The sequence below is a fragment of the Heptranchias perlo genome, chromosome 11 (genome assembly GCF_035084215.1).
Source record: "Heptranchias perlo isolate sHepPer1 chromosome 11, sHepPer1.hap1, whole genome shotgun sequence".
Lineage (NCBI taxonomy): Eukaryota > Metazoa > Chordata > Chondrichthyes > Hexanchiformes > Hexanchidae > Heptranchias > Heptranchias perlo.
This window is the reverse complement of record NC_090335.1, coordinates 8,290,957-8,307,163: the sequence shown is the minus strand read 5'-3', so window position 1 is coordinate 8,307,163 and position 16,207 is coordinate 8,290,957. Positions and strand designations below refer to the sequence as shown.

General features: G+C 47.4%; 1 protein-coding gene across 1 annotated transcript in view; it reads left to right on the top strand.

Moving 5' to 3' along the window:
* The window catches only part of vwa8 (von Willebrand factor A domain containing 8), a 387,545-nt gene extending 373,186 nt beyond the window's left edge, over nt 1–14,359 (top strand). Inside the window, exons 44-45 of the mRNA XM_067992504.1 lie at nt 9,178–9,416; nt 12,962–14,359. Of these exons, the coding sequence (XP_067848605.1) occupies nt 9,178–9,416; nt 12,962–13,070 (348 nt within the window). The 3' untranslated portion in view covers nt 13,071–14,359. The remainder of the gene's footprint in view (nt 1–9,177; nt 9,417–12,961) is intronic.
* The last annotated feature ends 1,848 nt before the right edge of the window (nt 14,360–16,207 follow it).

Here is a 16,207-nt window from a genome sequence, read left to right as displayed (position 1 = left end):
TCTTGAAAATTTCAATAGAACCAGCATCCACAGTCCCTTGGGGAGCAGGTGAACTTGGTCCAACTACCGTAACAGGCAATAAGGATGCAGCCTTAACACAGTAAAAAATAAAGCAACTGTGCATATTTTAAAAAACACTGCTTAGATTGTGTCATTGAATGGATTCAGTTTAGAGGAATCTCCATCTTTCAAAGTTAGGGACGCAGCACAGTCTGGGATATTTGGAAATATCTGTTACTGGCCCCGTGGCTCTCTCCCACGGCTCTCTCCTGCGGCTCTCTCCAGTGGCTGTCTCCCACAGTGACTCTCCAGCTCTGTCAGGATACCTGTATGTGCAGTACACATCACCTGGCCCAACATCACATGTTATCCTCTGACTCTAAGTCCCTTGCAGTCTCTCGATCTCCCCTCTATGACTCCTGATCATGCTGTTTGCTGGTCTTTGCTGAATGTGCCCCAATCAATACTGTCTGCGAGTCCCACTGTGATTCCCAATCAATACTGTCTGTCAGTCTCCCCCTGTGATTCCCAATCAATACTGTCTGTCAGTCCCCCCCTGTGATTCCCAATCAATACTGTCTGCGAGTCCCCCTGTGATTCCCAATCAATACTGTCTGTCAGACCCCCCTGTGATTCCCAATCAATACTGTCTGCGAGTCCCCCTGTGATTCCCAATCAATACTGTCTGTCAGTCCCCCCCTGTGATTCCCAATCAATACTGTCTGTCAGTCTCCCCCTGTGATTCCCAATCAATACTGTCTGTCAGTCTCCCCCTGTGATTCCCAATCAATACTGTCTGCGAGTCCCCCTGTGACTCCCAATCAATACTGTCTGTCAGTCTCCCCCTGTGATTCCCAATCAATACTGTCTGTCAGTCTCCCCCTGTGATTCCCAATCAATACTGTCTGTCTGTCTCCCCCTGTGATTCCCAATCAATACTGTCTGTCTGTCTCCCCCTGTGATTCCCAATCAATACTGTCTGCGAGTCCCCCTGTGACTCCCAATCAATACTGTCTGCGAGTCCCCCTGTGACTCCCAATCAATACTGTCTGCGAGTCCCCCTGTGACTCCCAATCAATACTGTCTGCGAGTCCCCCCCTGTGATTCCCAATCAATACTGTCTGTCAGTCTCCCCCTGTGACTCCCAATCAATACTGTCTGTCAGTCCCCCCCTGTGATTCCCAAACAATACTGTCTGTCAGACTCCCCCTGTGACTCCCAATCAATACTGTCTGTCAGTCCCCCCCTGTGATTCCCAATCAATACTGTCTGTCAGTCCCCCCCTGTGATTCCCAATCAATACTGTCTGTCAGTCCCCCCCTGTGATTCCCAATCAATACTGTCTGCGAGTCCCCCTGTGACTCCCAATCAATACTGTCTGCCAGTCTCCCTTGGTTATTCCCAATCAATACTGTCTACCAGACTCCCTCTGTGACTCCCAATTCACCCTCTGCGACTCCCAGTCAGTGCGCAGAGACACACTGACAGACAGCACTGATCAGGAATCACAGAGACACTGACAGACAGCACTGATCAGGAATCACGGAGACACTGACAGACAGCACTGATCGGTCACAGAGACACTGACAGACAGCACTGATCAGGAGTCACAGAAACACTGACAGACAGCACTGATCGGTCACAGAGACGCTGACAGACAGCACTGATCAGGAGTCACAGAGACACTGACAGACAGCACTGATCAGGAGTCTCACAGAGACACTGACAGACAGCACTGATCAGGAGTCACAGAGACACTGACAGACAGCACTGATCGGTCACAGAGACGCTGACAGACAGCACTGATCAGGAGTCACGGAGACGCTGACAGACAGCACTGATCGGTCACAGAGACACTGACAGACAGCACTGATCGGTCACAGAGACGCTGACAGACAGCACTGATCAGGAGTCACAGAGACACTGACAGACAGCACTGATCAGGAGTCACAGAGACACTGACAGACAGCACTGATCGGTCACAGAGACACTGACAGACAGCACTGATCGTTCACAGAGACACTGACAGACAGCACTGATCAGGAGTCACAGAGACACAGACAGACAGCACTGATCAGGAGTCACAGAGACACTGACAGACAGCACTGATCAGGAGTCTCACAGACACTGACAGACAGCACTGATCAGGTGTCACAGAGACACTGACAGACAGCACTGATCAGGAGTCACAGAGACACTGACAGACAGCACTGATCAGGAGTCTCACAGACACTGACAGACAGCACTGATCAGGTGTCACAGAGACACTGACAGACGGCACTGATCAGGTGTCACAGAGACACTGATAGACAGCACTGATCAGGAATCACGGAGACACTGACAGACAGCACTGATCCGGAGTCTCACAGACACTGACAGACAGCACTGATTGGAAATCACAGAGACACTGACAGACAGCACTGATCAGGAGTCACAGAGACACTGACAGACAGCACTGATCAGGAGTCACAGAGACACAGACAGACAGCACTGATCAGGAGTCACAGAGACACTGACAGACAGCACTGATCAGGAGTCACAGAGACACAGACAGACAGCACTGATCAGGAGTCACAGAGACACTGACAGACAGCACTGATCAGGAATCACAGAGACACTGACAGACAGCACTGATCGTTCACAGAGACACTGACAGATAGCACTGATCAGGAGTCACAGAGACACTGACTGACAACACTGATCAGGAGTCACAGACACACTGACAGACAGCACTGATCAGGAGTCTCACAGAGACACTGACAGACGGCACTGATCAGGAATCACAGAGACACTGACATACAGCACTGATCAGGAATCACAGAGACACTGACAGACAGCACTGATCAGGAGTCTCACAGAGACACTGACAGACAGCACTGATCAGGAGTCACAGAGACACTGACAGACAGCACTGATCAGGAGTCTCACAGAGACACTGATAGACAACACTGATCAGGAATCACAGAGACACTGACATACAGCACTGATCTGGTCACAGAGACACTGACAGACAGCACTGATCAGGAATCACAGAGACACTGACAAACAGCACTGATCAGGAGTCACAGAGACACTGACAGACAGCACTGATCTGGTCACAGAGACACTGACAGACAGCACTGATCAGGAATCACAGAGACACTGGCAGACAGCACTGATCAGGAATCTCACAGACACTGACAGACAGCACTGATCAGGAATCACGAAGACACTTACAGACAGCACAGATCAAGAGTTACAGAGACACTGACTGACAACATTGATCAGGTGTCACAGAGACACTGATAGACAGCACTGATCAGGAGTCTCACAGAGACACTGACAGACAGCACTGATCAGGAGTCTCACAGAGACACTGACAGACAGCACTGATCAGGAGACTCACAGAGATACTGACAGACAGCACAGATCAAGAGTTACAGAGACACTGACTGACAACACTGATCAGGTGTCACAGAGACACTGACAGACAGCACTGATCAGGAATCACAGAGACACTGACAGACAGCACTGATCAGGAGTCTCACAGAGACACTGACAGACAGCACTGATCAGGAATCACAGAGACGCTGACAGACAGCACTGATCAGGAATCACAGAGACACTGACAGACAGCACTGATCAGGAGTCTCACAGAGACACTGACAGACAGCACTGATCAGGAATCACAGAGACGCTGACAGACAGCACTGATCAGGAATCACAGAGACACTGACAGACAGCACTGATCAGGAGTCACAGAGACACTGACAGACAGCACTGATCAGGAGTCTCACAGACACTGACAGACAGCACTGATCAGGTGTCACAGAGACACTGACAGTCAGCACTGATCAGGAGTCACAGAGACACTGACAGACAGCACTGATCAGGAGTCTCACAGACACTGACAGACAGCACTGATCAGGTGTCACAGAGACACTGACAGACGGCACTGATCAGGTGTCACAGAGACACTGATAGACAGCACTGATCAGGAATCACGGAGACACTGACAGACAGCACTGATCCGGAGTCTCACAGACACTGACAGACAGCACTGATTGGAAATCACAGAGACACTGACAGACAGCACTGATCAGGAATCACAGAGACACTGACAGACAGCACTGATCAGGAGTCTCACAGAGACACTGACAGACAGCACTGATCAGGAGTCACAGAGACACTGACAGACAGCACTGATCAGGAGTCTCACAGAGACACTGATAGACAACACTGATCAGGAATCACAGAGACACTGACATACAGCACTGATCTGGTCACAGAGACACTGACAGACAGCACTGATCAGGAATCACAGAGACACTGACAAACAGCACTGATCAGGAGTCACAGAGACACTGACAGACAGCACTGATCTGGTCACAGAGACACTGACAGACAGCACTGATCAGGAATCACAGAGACACTGGCAGACAGCACTGATCAGGAATCTCACAGACACTGACAGACAGCACTGATCAGGAATCACGAAGACACTTACAGACAGCACAGATCAAGAGTTACAGAGACACTGACTGACAACATTGATCAGGTGTCACAGAGACACTGATAGACAGCACTGATCAGGAGTCTCACAGAGACACTGACAGACAGCACTGATCAGGAGTCTCACAGAGACACTGACAGACAGCACTGATCAGGAGACTCACAGAGATACTGACAGACAGCACAGATCAAGAGTTACAGAGACACTGACTGACAACACTGATCAGGTGTCACAGAGACACTGACAGACAGCACTGATCAGGAATCACAGAGACACTGACAGACAGCACTGATCAGGAGTCTCACAGAGACACTGACAGACAGCACTGATCAGGAATCACAGAGACGCTGACAGACAGCACTGATCAGGAATCACAGAGACACTGACAGACAGCACTGATCAGGAGTCTCACAGAGACACTGACAGACAGCACTGATCAGGAATCACAGAGACGCTGACAGACAGCACTGATCAGGAATCACAGAGACACTGACAGACAGCACTGATCAGGAGTCACAGAGACACTGACAGACAGCACTGATCAGGAGTCTCACAGACACTGACAGACAGCACTGATCAGGTGTCACAGAGACACTGACAGTCAGCACTGATCAGGAGTCACAGAGACACTGACAGACAGCACTGATCAGGAGTCTCACAGACACTGACAGACAGCACTGATCAGGTGTCACAGAGACACTGACAGACGGCACTGATCAGGTGTCACAGAGACACTGATAGACAGCACTGATCAGGAATCACGGAGACACTGACAGACAGCACTGATCCGGAGTCTCACAGACACTGACAGACAGCACTGATTGGAAATCACAGAGACACTGACAGACAGCACTGATCAGGAGTCACAGAGACACTGACAGACAGCACTGATCAGGAGTCACAGAGACACAGACAGACAGCACTGATCAGGAGTCACAGAGACACTGACAGACAGCACTGATCAGGAGTCACAGAGACACAGACAGACAGCACTGATCAGGAGTCACAGAGACACTGACAGACAGCACTGATCAGGAATCACAGAGACACTGACAGACAGCACTGATCGTTCACAGAGACACTGACAGATAGCACTGATCAGGAGTCACAGAGACACTGACTGACAGCACTGATCTGGTCACAGAGACACTGACAGACAGCACTGATCAGGAGTCTCACAGAGACACTGACAGACAGCACTGATCAGGAGACTCACAGAGATACTGACAGACAGCACAGATCAAGAGTTACAGAGACACTGACTGACAACACTGATCAGGTGTCACAGAGACACTGACAGACAGCACTGATCAGGAATCACAGAGACACTGACAGACAGCACTGATCAGGAATCACAGAGACACTGACAGACAGCACTGATCAGGAGTCTCACAGAGACACTGACAGACAGCGCTGATCAGGAATCACAGAGACGCTGACAGACAGCACTGATCAGGAATCACAGAGACACTGACAGACAGCACTGATCCGGTCACAGAGACACTGACAGACAGCACTGATCAGGAGTGACAGAGACACTGGCAGACAGCACTGATCAGTAGTCTCACAGACACTGACATACAGCACTGATCAGGAGTCGCAGAGACACTGACAGATAGCACTGATCAGGAGTCTCACAGATGCTGACAGACTGCACTGATCAGGAATCACAGAGACACTGACAGACAGCACTGATCAGGAGTCACAGAGACACTGACAGACAGCACTGATCAGGAGTCTCACAGAGACACTGACAGACAGCACTGATCAGGAATCATGGAGACACTGACAGACAGTACTGATCAGGAGTCACAGAGACACTGACAGACAGCACTGATCGGAAATCACAGAGACACTGACAGACAGCACTGATCGGAAATCACAGAGACACTGACAGACAGCACTGATCGGTCACAGAGACACTGACAGACAGCACTGATCAGGAGTCACAGAGACACTGACAGACAGCACTGATCAGGAATCACAGAGACACTGACAGACAGCACTGATCAGGAGTCACAGAGACACTGACAGACAGCACTGATCGGAAATCACAGAGACACTGACAGACAGCACTGATCAGGAGTCACAGAGACACTGACAGACAGCACTGATCGGAAATCACAGAGACACTGACAGACAGCACTGATCAGGATTCACAGAGACACTGACAGACAGCACTGATCAGGAATCACAGAGACACTGACTGACAACACTGATCAGGAGTCTCACAGACACTGACAGACAGCACTGATCAGGAGTCACAGAGACACTGACAGACAGCACTGATCGGTCACAGAGACACTGACAGACAGCACTGATCGTTCACAGAGACGCTGACAGACAGCACTGATCAGGAGTCTCACAGACACTGACAGACAGCACTGATCAGGAGTCTCACAGACACTGACAGACAACACTGATCAGGTGTCACAGAGACACTGACAGACAGCACTGATCATGAGTCTCACAGACACTGACAGACAACACTGATCAGGTGTCACAGAGATACTGACAGACAGCACTGATCCGGAGTCTCACAGACACTGACACTGACAGACAGCACTGATCAGGAATCACAGAGACACTGACAGACAGCACTAATCGGTCACAGAGACACTGACAGACAGCACTGATCAGGAGTTACAGAGACACTGACAGACAGCACTGATCAGGAGTCACAGAGACACTGACAGACAGCACTGATCAGGAGTCTCACAGAGACACTGATAGACAACACTGATCAGGAATCACAGAGACACTGACATACAGCACACATCAGGAGTCACAGAGACACTGACAGACAGCACTGATCAGGAGTCACAGAGACACTGACAGACAGCACTGATCGGAAATCACAGAGACACTGACAGACAGCACTGATCAGGAGTCACAGAGACACTGACAGACAGCACTGATCGGAAATCACAGAGACACTGACAGACAGCACTGATCAGGAGTCACAGAGACACTGACAGACAGCACTGATCAGGAATCACAGAGACACTGACAGACAGCACTGATCAGGAGTCTCACAGAGACACTGACAGACAGCACTGATCAGGAGTCACAGAGACACTGACAGACAGCACTGATCGGTCACAGAGACACTGACAGACAGCACTGATCAGGAATCACAGAGACACTGACAGACAGCACTGATCAGGAGTCACAGAGACACTGACAGACAGCACTGATCAGGAATCACAGAGACACTGACAGACAGCACTGATCAGGAGTCACAGAGACACTGACAGACAGCACTGATCAGGAATCACAGAGACACTGACAGACAGCACTGATCAGGAGTCACAGAGACACTGACAGACAGCACTGATCTGGAATCACAGAGACACTGACAGACAGCACTGATCAGGAGTCACAGAGACACTGATAGACAGCACTGATCAGGAGTCACAGACACTGACAGACAGCACTGATCAGGAGTCACAGAGATACTGACAGACAGCACTGATCGGAAATCACAGAGACACTGACAGACAGCACTGATCAGGAGTCTCACAGAGACACTGACAGACAGCACTGATCAGGAGTCTCACAGAGACACTGACAGACAGCACTGATCAGGAGTCACAGAGACACTGACTGACAGCACTGATCAGGAATCACAGAGACACTGACAGACAGCACTGATCAGGAGTCACAGAGACACTGACAGACAGCACTGATCAGGAGTCACAGAGACACTGACAGACAGCACTGATCAGGAATCACAGAGACACTGACAGACAGCACTGATCAGGAGTCACAGAGAGACTGACAGACAGCACTGATCAGGAATCACAGAGACACTGACAGACAGCACTGATCAGGAGTCACAGAGACACTGACAGACAGCACTGATCAGGAGTCACAGAGACACTGACAGACAGCACTGATCGGTCACAGAGACACTGACAGACAGCACAGATCAGGAGTCACAGAGACACTGATAGACAGCACTGATCAGGAATCACGAAGACACTGACAGATAGCACTGATCAGGAGTCTCACAGATGCTGACAGACAGCACTGATCAGGAGTCTCACGGAGACACTGACAGACAGCACAGATCAAGAGTTACAGAGACACTGACTGACAACATTGATCAGGTGTCACAGAGACACTGACAGACAGCACTGATCAGGTGTCACAGAGACACTGACAGACAGCACTGATCAGGAGTCTCACAGAGACACTGACAGACAGCACTGATCAGGAGTCTCACAGAGACACTGACAGACAGCACTGATCAGGAGTCTCACAGAGACACTCACAGACAGCACTGATCAGGAGTCACAGAGACACTGACAGACAGCACTGATCAGGAGTCACAGAGACACTGATAGACAACACTGATCAGGAGTCTCACAGAGACACTCACAGACAGCACTGATCAGGAAACACAGAGACACTGACAGACAGCGCTGATCAGGAATCACAGAGACACTGACAGACAGCACTGATCAGGAGTCTCACAGAGACACTGACAGACAGCACTGATCAGGAATCACAGAGACACTGACAGACAGCACTGGTGTGATGGCAAATCTGTTGCAGAAACCTTCAGCGGCGGAGTGTGAAAGCTCTCGTTCATTTACAACCCCAATTTGAACATGATTAGGACCCGTAGTCTGTTTTTGTAGAGATTGTGTGTGCGGTCTGACGCTGCCTTCCTCCTTTAGACGATGCATGCCCACGCCCAGTTTTGTATGAGTGGTGACCACACTCTCGAAGGAACAGAACATGCCATCCAGGAGATCGCCAGGGAAGAGGCAGATGAACATTTTGTCATTGTGCTGAGTGATGCTAACCTGGAGCGATACGGTATAAATCCCGCACGGTTCGCCCGAGTATTGACCAGCAACCCTCAGGTTAATGCTTTCGCCATTTTCATTGGATCCCTGGGTGATCAAGCAGAAAGGTATTTATGCAAAAATGATAAATTTTGTATGTTGTTGTTCATGTCAAAATAATTTACCTTTTACATATCAATATATACACAACAAGGGGTTAATGCTGAGTCAGAAGGTTGTGGGTTCAAGTCCCACCCTGGAGACTTGAGCACACAATCAGCACTGACACTCCAGTGCAATACTGAGGGCGTGCTGCACTGTCGGAGATGCCGTCTTTCGAATGAGATGTTCAACCAAGGCCCCACCTGCCCTCTCAGGTGGACGTAAAAGATCCCATGGCACTATTGGAAGATGAACAGGGGAGTTCTCCCGCTGCCCAGGCCAATATTTATCCCTCAACCAACATCAGTAAAACAGATGATCTGGTCATTATCACATTTCTGTTTGTGGGACCTTGCTGTGTGCAAATTGGTTGCCATGTTTCCCACATTACAACAGTGACTACACTTCCTAAGTACTTCATTGGCTGTGAAGCGCTTTGGGGTATCCTGAGGTCATGAAAGTTCTTTCTCTCTCTCTTAGCAGGGTGCTGCACCCACCAAGAGCGCCCTCACCCCCCACGCGATTCCCTCGCCTTTCCTGCAGATACAACTTCCAGCTTGGCTGGATTCTCTGCCCACCCCGATTGGCCAGCGCCTCTCAGTGCTGGTTGAACATTTGCAGATTGTCTATCAAATGTAAAGGAGGTCAGACTCCTCGATGACTCCGGCCTCATCACGTGGCACTGCCCACGTTGGCCAGGGGTCACGATCATTCCGTCAGGTCCGCGGCAGGGCACATGACCAGCTGTTCAAAGTACTGATTGTTCGAGACACGATTGTTGGGAGGGAGGCCTCCCTGCTGCTGTTTTACATCAGTGAGAGCTTCAGCAAAAAGTACAGATTGACAGTGTGGGGCAGAAATTATCTGTTACAATCATCATAGACTCTTACAGCACAGGAGGAGGCTACTCGGCCCATCGTGCCTGTGCCGGCTCTTTGAAAGAGCTATCCAATTAGTCCCACTCCTCTGCTCTTTGCCCATAGTCCTGCAAATTTTTCCCATTCAAGTATTTATCCAATTCCCTTTTTGAAAGTTACTATTGAATCTGCTTCCACCGCCCTTTCAGGCAGTGCATTCCAGATCAGAACAACTCACTGCTTAAAAAAAATTCTCCTCATCTCCCCCCTGGCCTTTTTGCCAATTACCTTAAATCTGTGTCCTCTGGTTACCAACACTTCTGCCAGTGGGAACAGTTTATCTCCATCTACTTTATTTAAATCCTTCATGCGTGTAGCTGTGGGGGAAGGAGGAGGGAGGAATAACTAAATTAAATAATTGAATCTTCGACGAGTGCTACGGATCCACAGTGGGAGGGAGCGGACAAGAAAATGATGTAAAACTGAGAATGAGAGAGTTTGGGGGAGGGGAGATCAAAGTTACTTGCAACTAAGCAAGTTTAGAAAACTAATAGGTAAAGAAAGAACCTGCTATTATATAGTGCCTTACATGACGTCCCATAGCGCTTTATGAAGTACTAGTGAAGTGTAGTCACTGATGTAATGTAGGAAAGGTGGCAGCCAATTTGTGCACAGCAAGGTCCCATAAACAACAATGTGATAATGAGCAGATAATCTGTTTTAGTGATGTTGATTGAGGGATAAATATTGGCCAGGACACCGGGGAGAATTCCCCTGCTCCTCTTCCAATAGTGCCATGGGATCTTTTACATCCATCTGAGAGGGCAGATGTGGCCTCAGTTTAACGTCTCCTCTGAAAGTCGGCACCTCCGACAGTGCAGCACTCCCTCAGTGGAGTATCAGCCTAGATTTTTTGCTCAAGTCTCCAGAGGGGGGCTTGAACCCAAAACCTTCTGACTCAGAGGTGAGAGTGTTACCCACTGAGCCTGGGCTGACACAGGTAAATAATGCTACAAATATTAGAGCTCCCCTCTCCGGGAGAACTGGTCGGGAACGTCCCAACTCTACAATTAGCTGTCAGTAAACTTCGAAAAGTTCATTATATTTGCCTGCTTCCCCTCTATACAGGCCTCCCAGACACAACCCATCCCCAACTAAGGGAGCAAGCTACTGACTCCTCCTTAGCCTCTCTCAGCGTGGCCCTGACATATGTCCATTTGGAGATTCACAGGAACCTCCCAGCTTAAATCTCACCGTTTCACTGCCTGCCTCGCCATGAGAGCACAGCTGAGATCAGGAACTTTTTGGAGTACTACGTTCAGCACCTCAGGAGCATATATTGGCCTTGGAGGGGGTGCAGCGCAGATTCACCAGAATGATACCGGGGCTAAAAGGGTTAAATTATGAGGACAGGTTGCATCGACTAGGCTTGTATTTCCTCGAGTTTAGAAGATTAAGAGGTGATCAAATTGAGGTGTTAGGGGTTGATCTAAAGGAGTTGATAGGGTAGATAGAGAGAAACTATTTCCTCTGGTGGGGGAGTCCAGAACAAGGGGGAATAATCTTAAAATTACAGCTAGGCTGTTCAGGGGTGATGTCAGGAAGCACTTCTTCACACACAGGGTAGTGGAAATCTGGAACTCTCTCCCCCAACTGGTCAATTGAAAATTTCTGAACTGAGATTAATAGATTTTTGTTAGGCAATGGTATTAAGGGATATGGAACCAGGCTGGGTAGATGGAGTTAAGGTACAGATCAGTCGTGATCTAATTGAATGGCCATGATGTGGAGATGCTGGTGATGGACTGGAGTGGACAAATGTAAGGAGTCTTACAACACCAGGTTATAGTCCAACTGTTGGACTATAACCTGGTGTTGTAAGACTCCTTATAATTGAATGGCGGAACAGGCTCGAGGGACTGAATGGCCTCCTCCTGTTCCTATGTTCCTAACTTACCAAGTGCAGACACAGGCTGTACCCATCACCCTGCACCCTCCCTTTCACATTCTGAGAGGCTCAAGTGAAAAGCTGGGTACAAATCACTCACCGTTGTAACTGCTGGTCAGAGAGGCTCATCGATGTGTGAGCTTTTCTTATTTTATTTGTATAACATTACAAATTTTCATTCGCATCAAGTAATCGACCTTGACGAGTAAAACTGAGCAGAGCCCTGATCGAGCAAGCAGCGTAGAGTGATACAGATAAAAGGTCACAATGCAGTCGGGATTCTGGGTATTTTTGTTTTGGTTCATGGATCTGGTTAAAGGCATTGGGTTTGGTTCTGAGTTTTATAATTGATGGTGATTCACTATTACCATTACAGGTTTCCTAGTTACACTGTATTTGAACAGTACTTAAGCTTCTTTTATAAAGGCTGCCGCTTGACCCTTTGTGAGTTGAACCATGGCGAGTGGTCTCTGAACGCAAGGGCTGTGGAAGCAGAGCTCTTGTGTTTGAAAGGAACTCGTCATTTAGCCCTCTGAGTGCTTCCTCTCACTGCTGCTTTCCATTGCCAGAAATCATTGAATAACGTGTGAAAGATTGGCATGTATAGTTAAATTATACAACAACCAAAAAACTTCCTTTTTAAAAAGAACCTTTCACTTCTCCACAGACTGTGTAATTTGCAATGTTAATTTGCTCTGAAATCTAGGCTCCAGAAGACTCTGCCGGCCGGGAGGTCCTTTGTTGCCATGGACACCAAGCAAATCCCACAGATTCTACAACAGATCTTCACATCCACTATGCTGTCAACAGCCTAAGGATTGGCCCAGCAGGAGTGACGTACACTCAGGAGACGGTGGGAAAAAAAACCACTCTAGATTAATTTCTCTGAGCCAGCAGGCCTCTGCTGGACGCCTAGACAACGACTGCAATCACCCCTCTGTCACATTTCGTTGGCGGGAATACAGCGAGAGCCTGGAGTGTTGGGACAGTGACATGAAGATTCTGGTGACGAAGCATGCTTTACAAGGAAATGAGGATTTGAGGGCTCTTAGTAAAATATGGAGCAGAATACAGTGGTGCCTTCTTATAAGTTTCTTTTCAACCTTACAAACTGATTGTTAAATTAAAGAGTACATGTGCAATATATAGAATCATGAAGGCACCAGAGGTTTTGACTACGAAAATATAATCTAGCTTGTAAGCTCCTTTTAGTGGACTTTTCCAGTCACCAGGACAAAGAGTATTACAAACTCCTCATTCTGATTCTCATTCATTGTGAAGCAATTTGGAGTACTCTGAATTCTGAGTGAGACGCCGCATTGTGAGGAGTCTGTCCCGATAGTCAGAAGCAAACTGCTGACACATTCAACGCACCTACTGGATATATGGTCAGTTCTCATTACGTGACTTTCCACCAACAGCCATCTCACTTCCAAGTAACTGCAGGACAGGATGGAGACACTGTGTCCAAAACAAACCTACATAAAGCTACGGGTGAACAAGATCTGATGATGCACAGCTCCACCACAGATGCAAAGCTCACTGGCAGCAAGGGTTAACTGAAAGGGGCAGTGAAATAGGAATAATGTCAAATCAAAATGGATATAAAAATAACTAACCGTGTGGGGTTCATCCAGACATCCTTAGTCTTCAGGTGCTCCTTTCAATGGGCCGGGTAATTCTGTAACTAACTACTATCCAGGGTAACTACCTACTGAAAGATCATCTCTCCTCACTTTTGTTTCTGCCTGTCTCCTTTTGGATTTGATTTTCAGAATATGTGCATGTACAGGGTGGCTCTGGGGAATTCTACTGAATATTCTGGTGTATTGTTGCTGGGGAGACTCTTTCTTGCAGCACATCCACCGATTATGACTGGTCCCAGTGAGTTGGATCTTTATCAAATCCAACACACGTAAATGCTCAGGAGAGACCGAGAAGCTCCAGTGTCCTGTAATTAATCTGTAAAAAAAATTAGGATGTAATTTGCACACTGATTGTTCGGAATATAGCGGAGGGTAAATAGAAATGATATATTAGTCAAAAGGTGATTTAATTTGTAACATATATTTACAGAATAAAGTTCAATACGTTTATCATCTCAGATATGACAGTAGCACAATAAATTCTTTATCATCATCTCATCTGCAGTGTCAACACTAAAGCTAGCAGCCAATTTTGACTGGTGTCATTCCACAAATCTCAAAGAATAGTTGATGCTCTTGGGCATTCATAGAATCGTGGAATTTACTTGCACAGAAGGAGGTCATCTGGTCAATCATCCCCTGTGCCAGCTCTTCTACTCCCATCTACTGTAATCCTATTTCCCTACCCATTTCCCATCTCCTTTTATGCCAAAAACAAAATACTGTGAATGCTGGAATTCTGAAATAAAAACAGAAAATGCTGGAAAAGCTCAGAAGTCAGGCAGCATCTGTGGAGAAAGAAACAGAGTTAACGTTTCAGGTCGAAGACCTTTCGTCAGGGACCATGCTGTGCGCAAATTGGTTGCAGCATTTCCTTTTATGTCCTTCCTTTTCAAATACTTAAGCAATTCTCTTTTAAATAATGTTGTAGTTTCTGCCATGATAGTCATTCATGGTGAACCTTCTGTATGAAAAAGTCCTCCCAGCTTTCCCCTTCATCCTTCTAATGGTGATCTTGAGTTAGCTGTTGCTCAGTTTGTAGCGCTCTCGTCTCTGAATCAAAAGATTGTGGGTTCAAGTCCCACTTCAGAGACTTGAACATATAATCTAGGCTGACGCTCCCAGTGCAGTACTGAGGGAGTGCTGCACTATTGGAGGTGTCATCTTTCGGATGAGACATTAAACTGCCTGCCCTCTCAAGTGGATGTAAAAGATCCCATAATCACGATCTCGAAGAAGAGCAGGGGAGTTGTCCCCAGTGTCCTGGCCAATATTTATCCCTCAACCAAGATCACTAAGAACAGATTAACTGGTCATTATCACATTACTGTTTGTGGGATCTTGCTGTGCGCAAATTGGCTGCAGCATTTCCTACATTACAACAGTGAATACACTTCAAAAGTAATTAATTGGCTGTGAAGCATTTTGGGAGTCCTGAGGATGAGAAAGGTGCAGTAAAAATGTCTTTCGTTCGTTCGTTCGTTCGCTCTTCCTTGTCGAGGACCCCTTTTAACCGATCCACCAACCAATGGAATCAGTGTTTACCCTCTCAAGGCTGCAGTTAAATCCTTCCCCCTTTAACTTTCTCTGTTCCAGTGTAAAAAGCCTCAGTGTTCTGAGCTATTGCCTTGCTAATTTGCCTTCATTTGGGAAGATTGAAATCAGCAGTGATGTGCGTTAAGTCATGACAGCAGATCTGGAGATGACTCCTCTCCGATTGCCACTTGATCTCAGCTGGTCTTCAGTCAGGGCTCTGGGAATAGGTTTTTTACCCCAGATGTCATTATCAGTCTTATTGTTTGGGATTTACTGAGTTGCTCTTCACAGCATTTTGTTTAGCCAAGAACAATTCTCCCTTTCTAACAGAACTAAGGACACTGGTTTGACAGGACAAAAACCTCCTTTGACTCCATTGACAATCAATCTTAGTCTGTTGGGAGTTCTCATTGTTCCAAACCATCTATCAAATGCTGAGTTCTTGTATCAAACTGAGACGGGATTAGGATAGTTAAGCACCTGTGAACAATTATTTGCTAAAGATATTGATCACAATTTAACCGTTTCAAATGCTAAATCCTCTTTATATTCTGTGTTCTTTCACACTTTAACCAAATAGTTTGTTTGTAGCCCCAGAGGTTTATGAAATTGAATTACTTATTGTGAATCATTTACTGTTCTTTCTAATGTATAATCTGGAGTTTATTTAAAAAGTTGATTTTATGCGACTTTCATTGTGCAGTGCTGATTGCCCTGAACATGGTATGAGGAGGGGGAGGGTGACAGGGAGGTAGAGAAAGAAAGAAAAG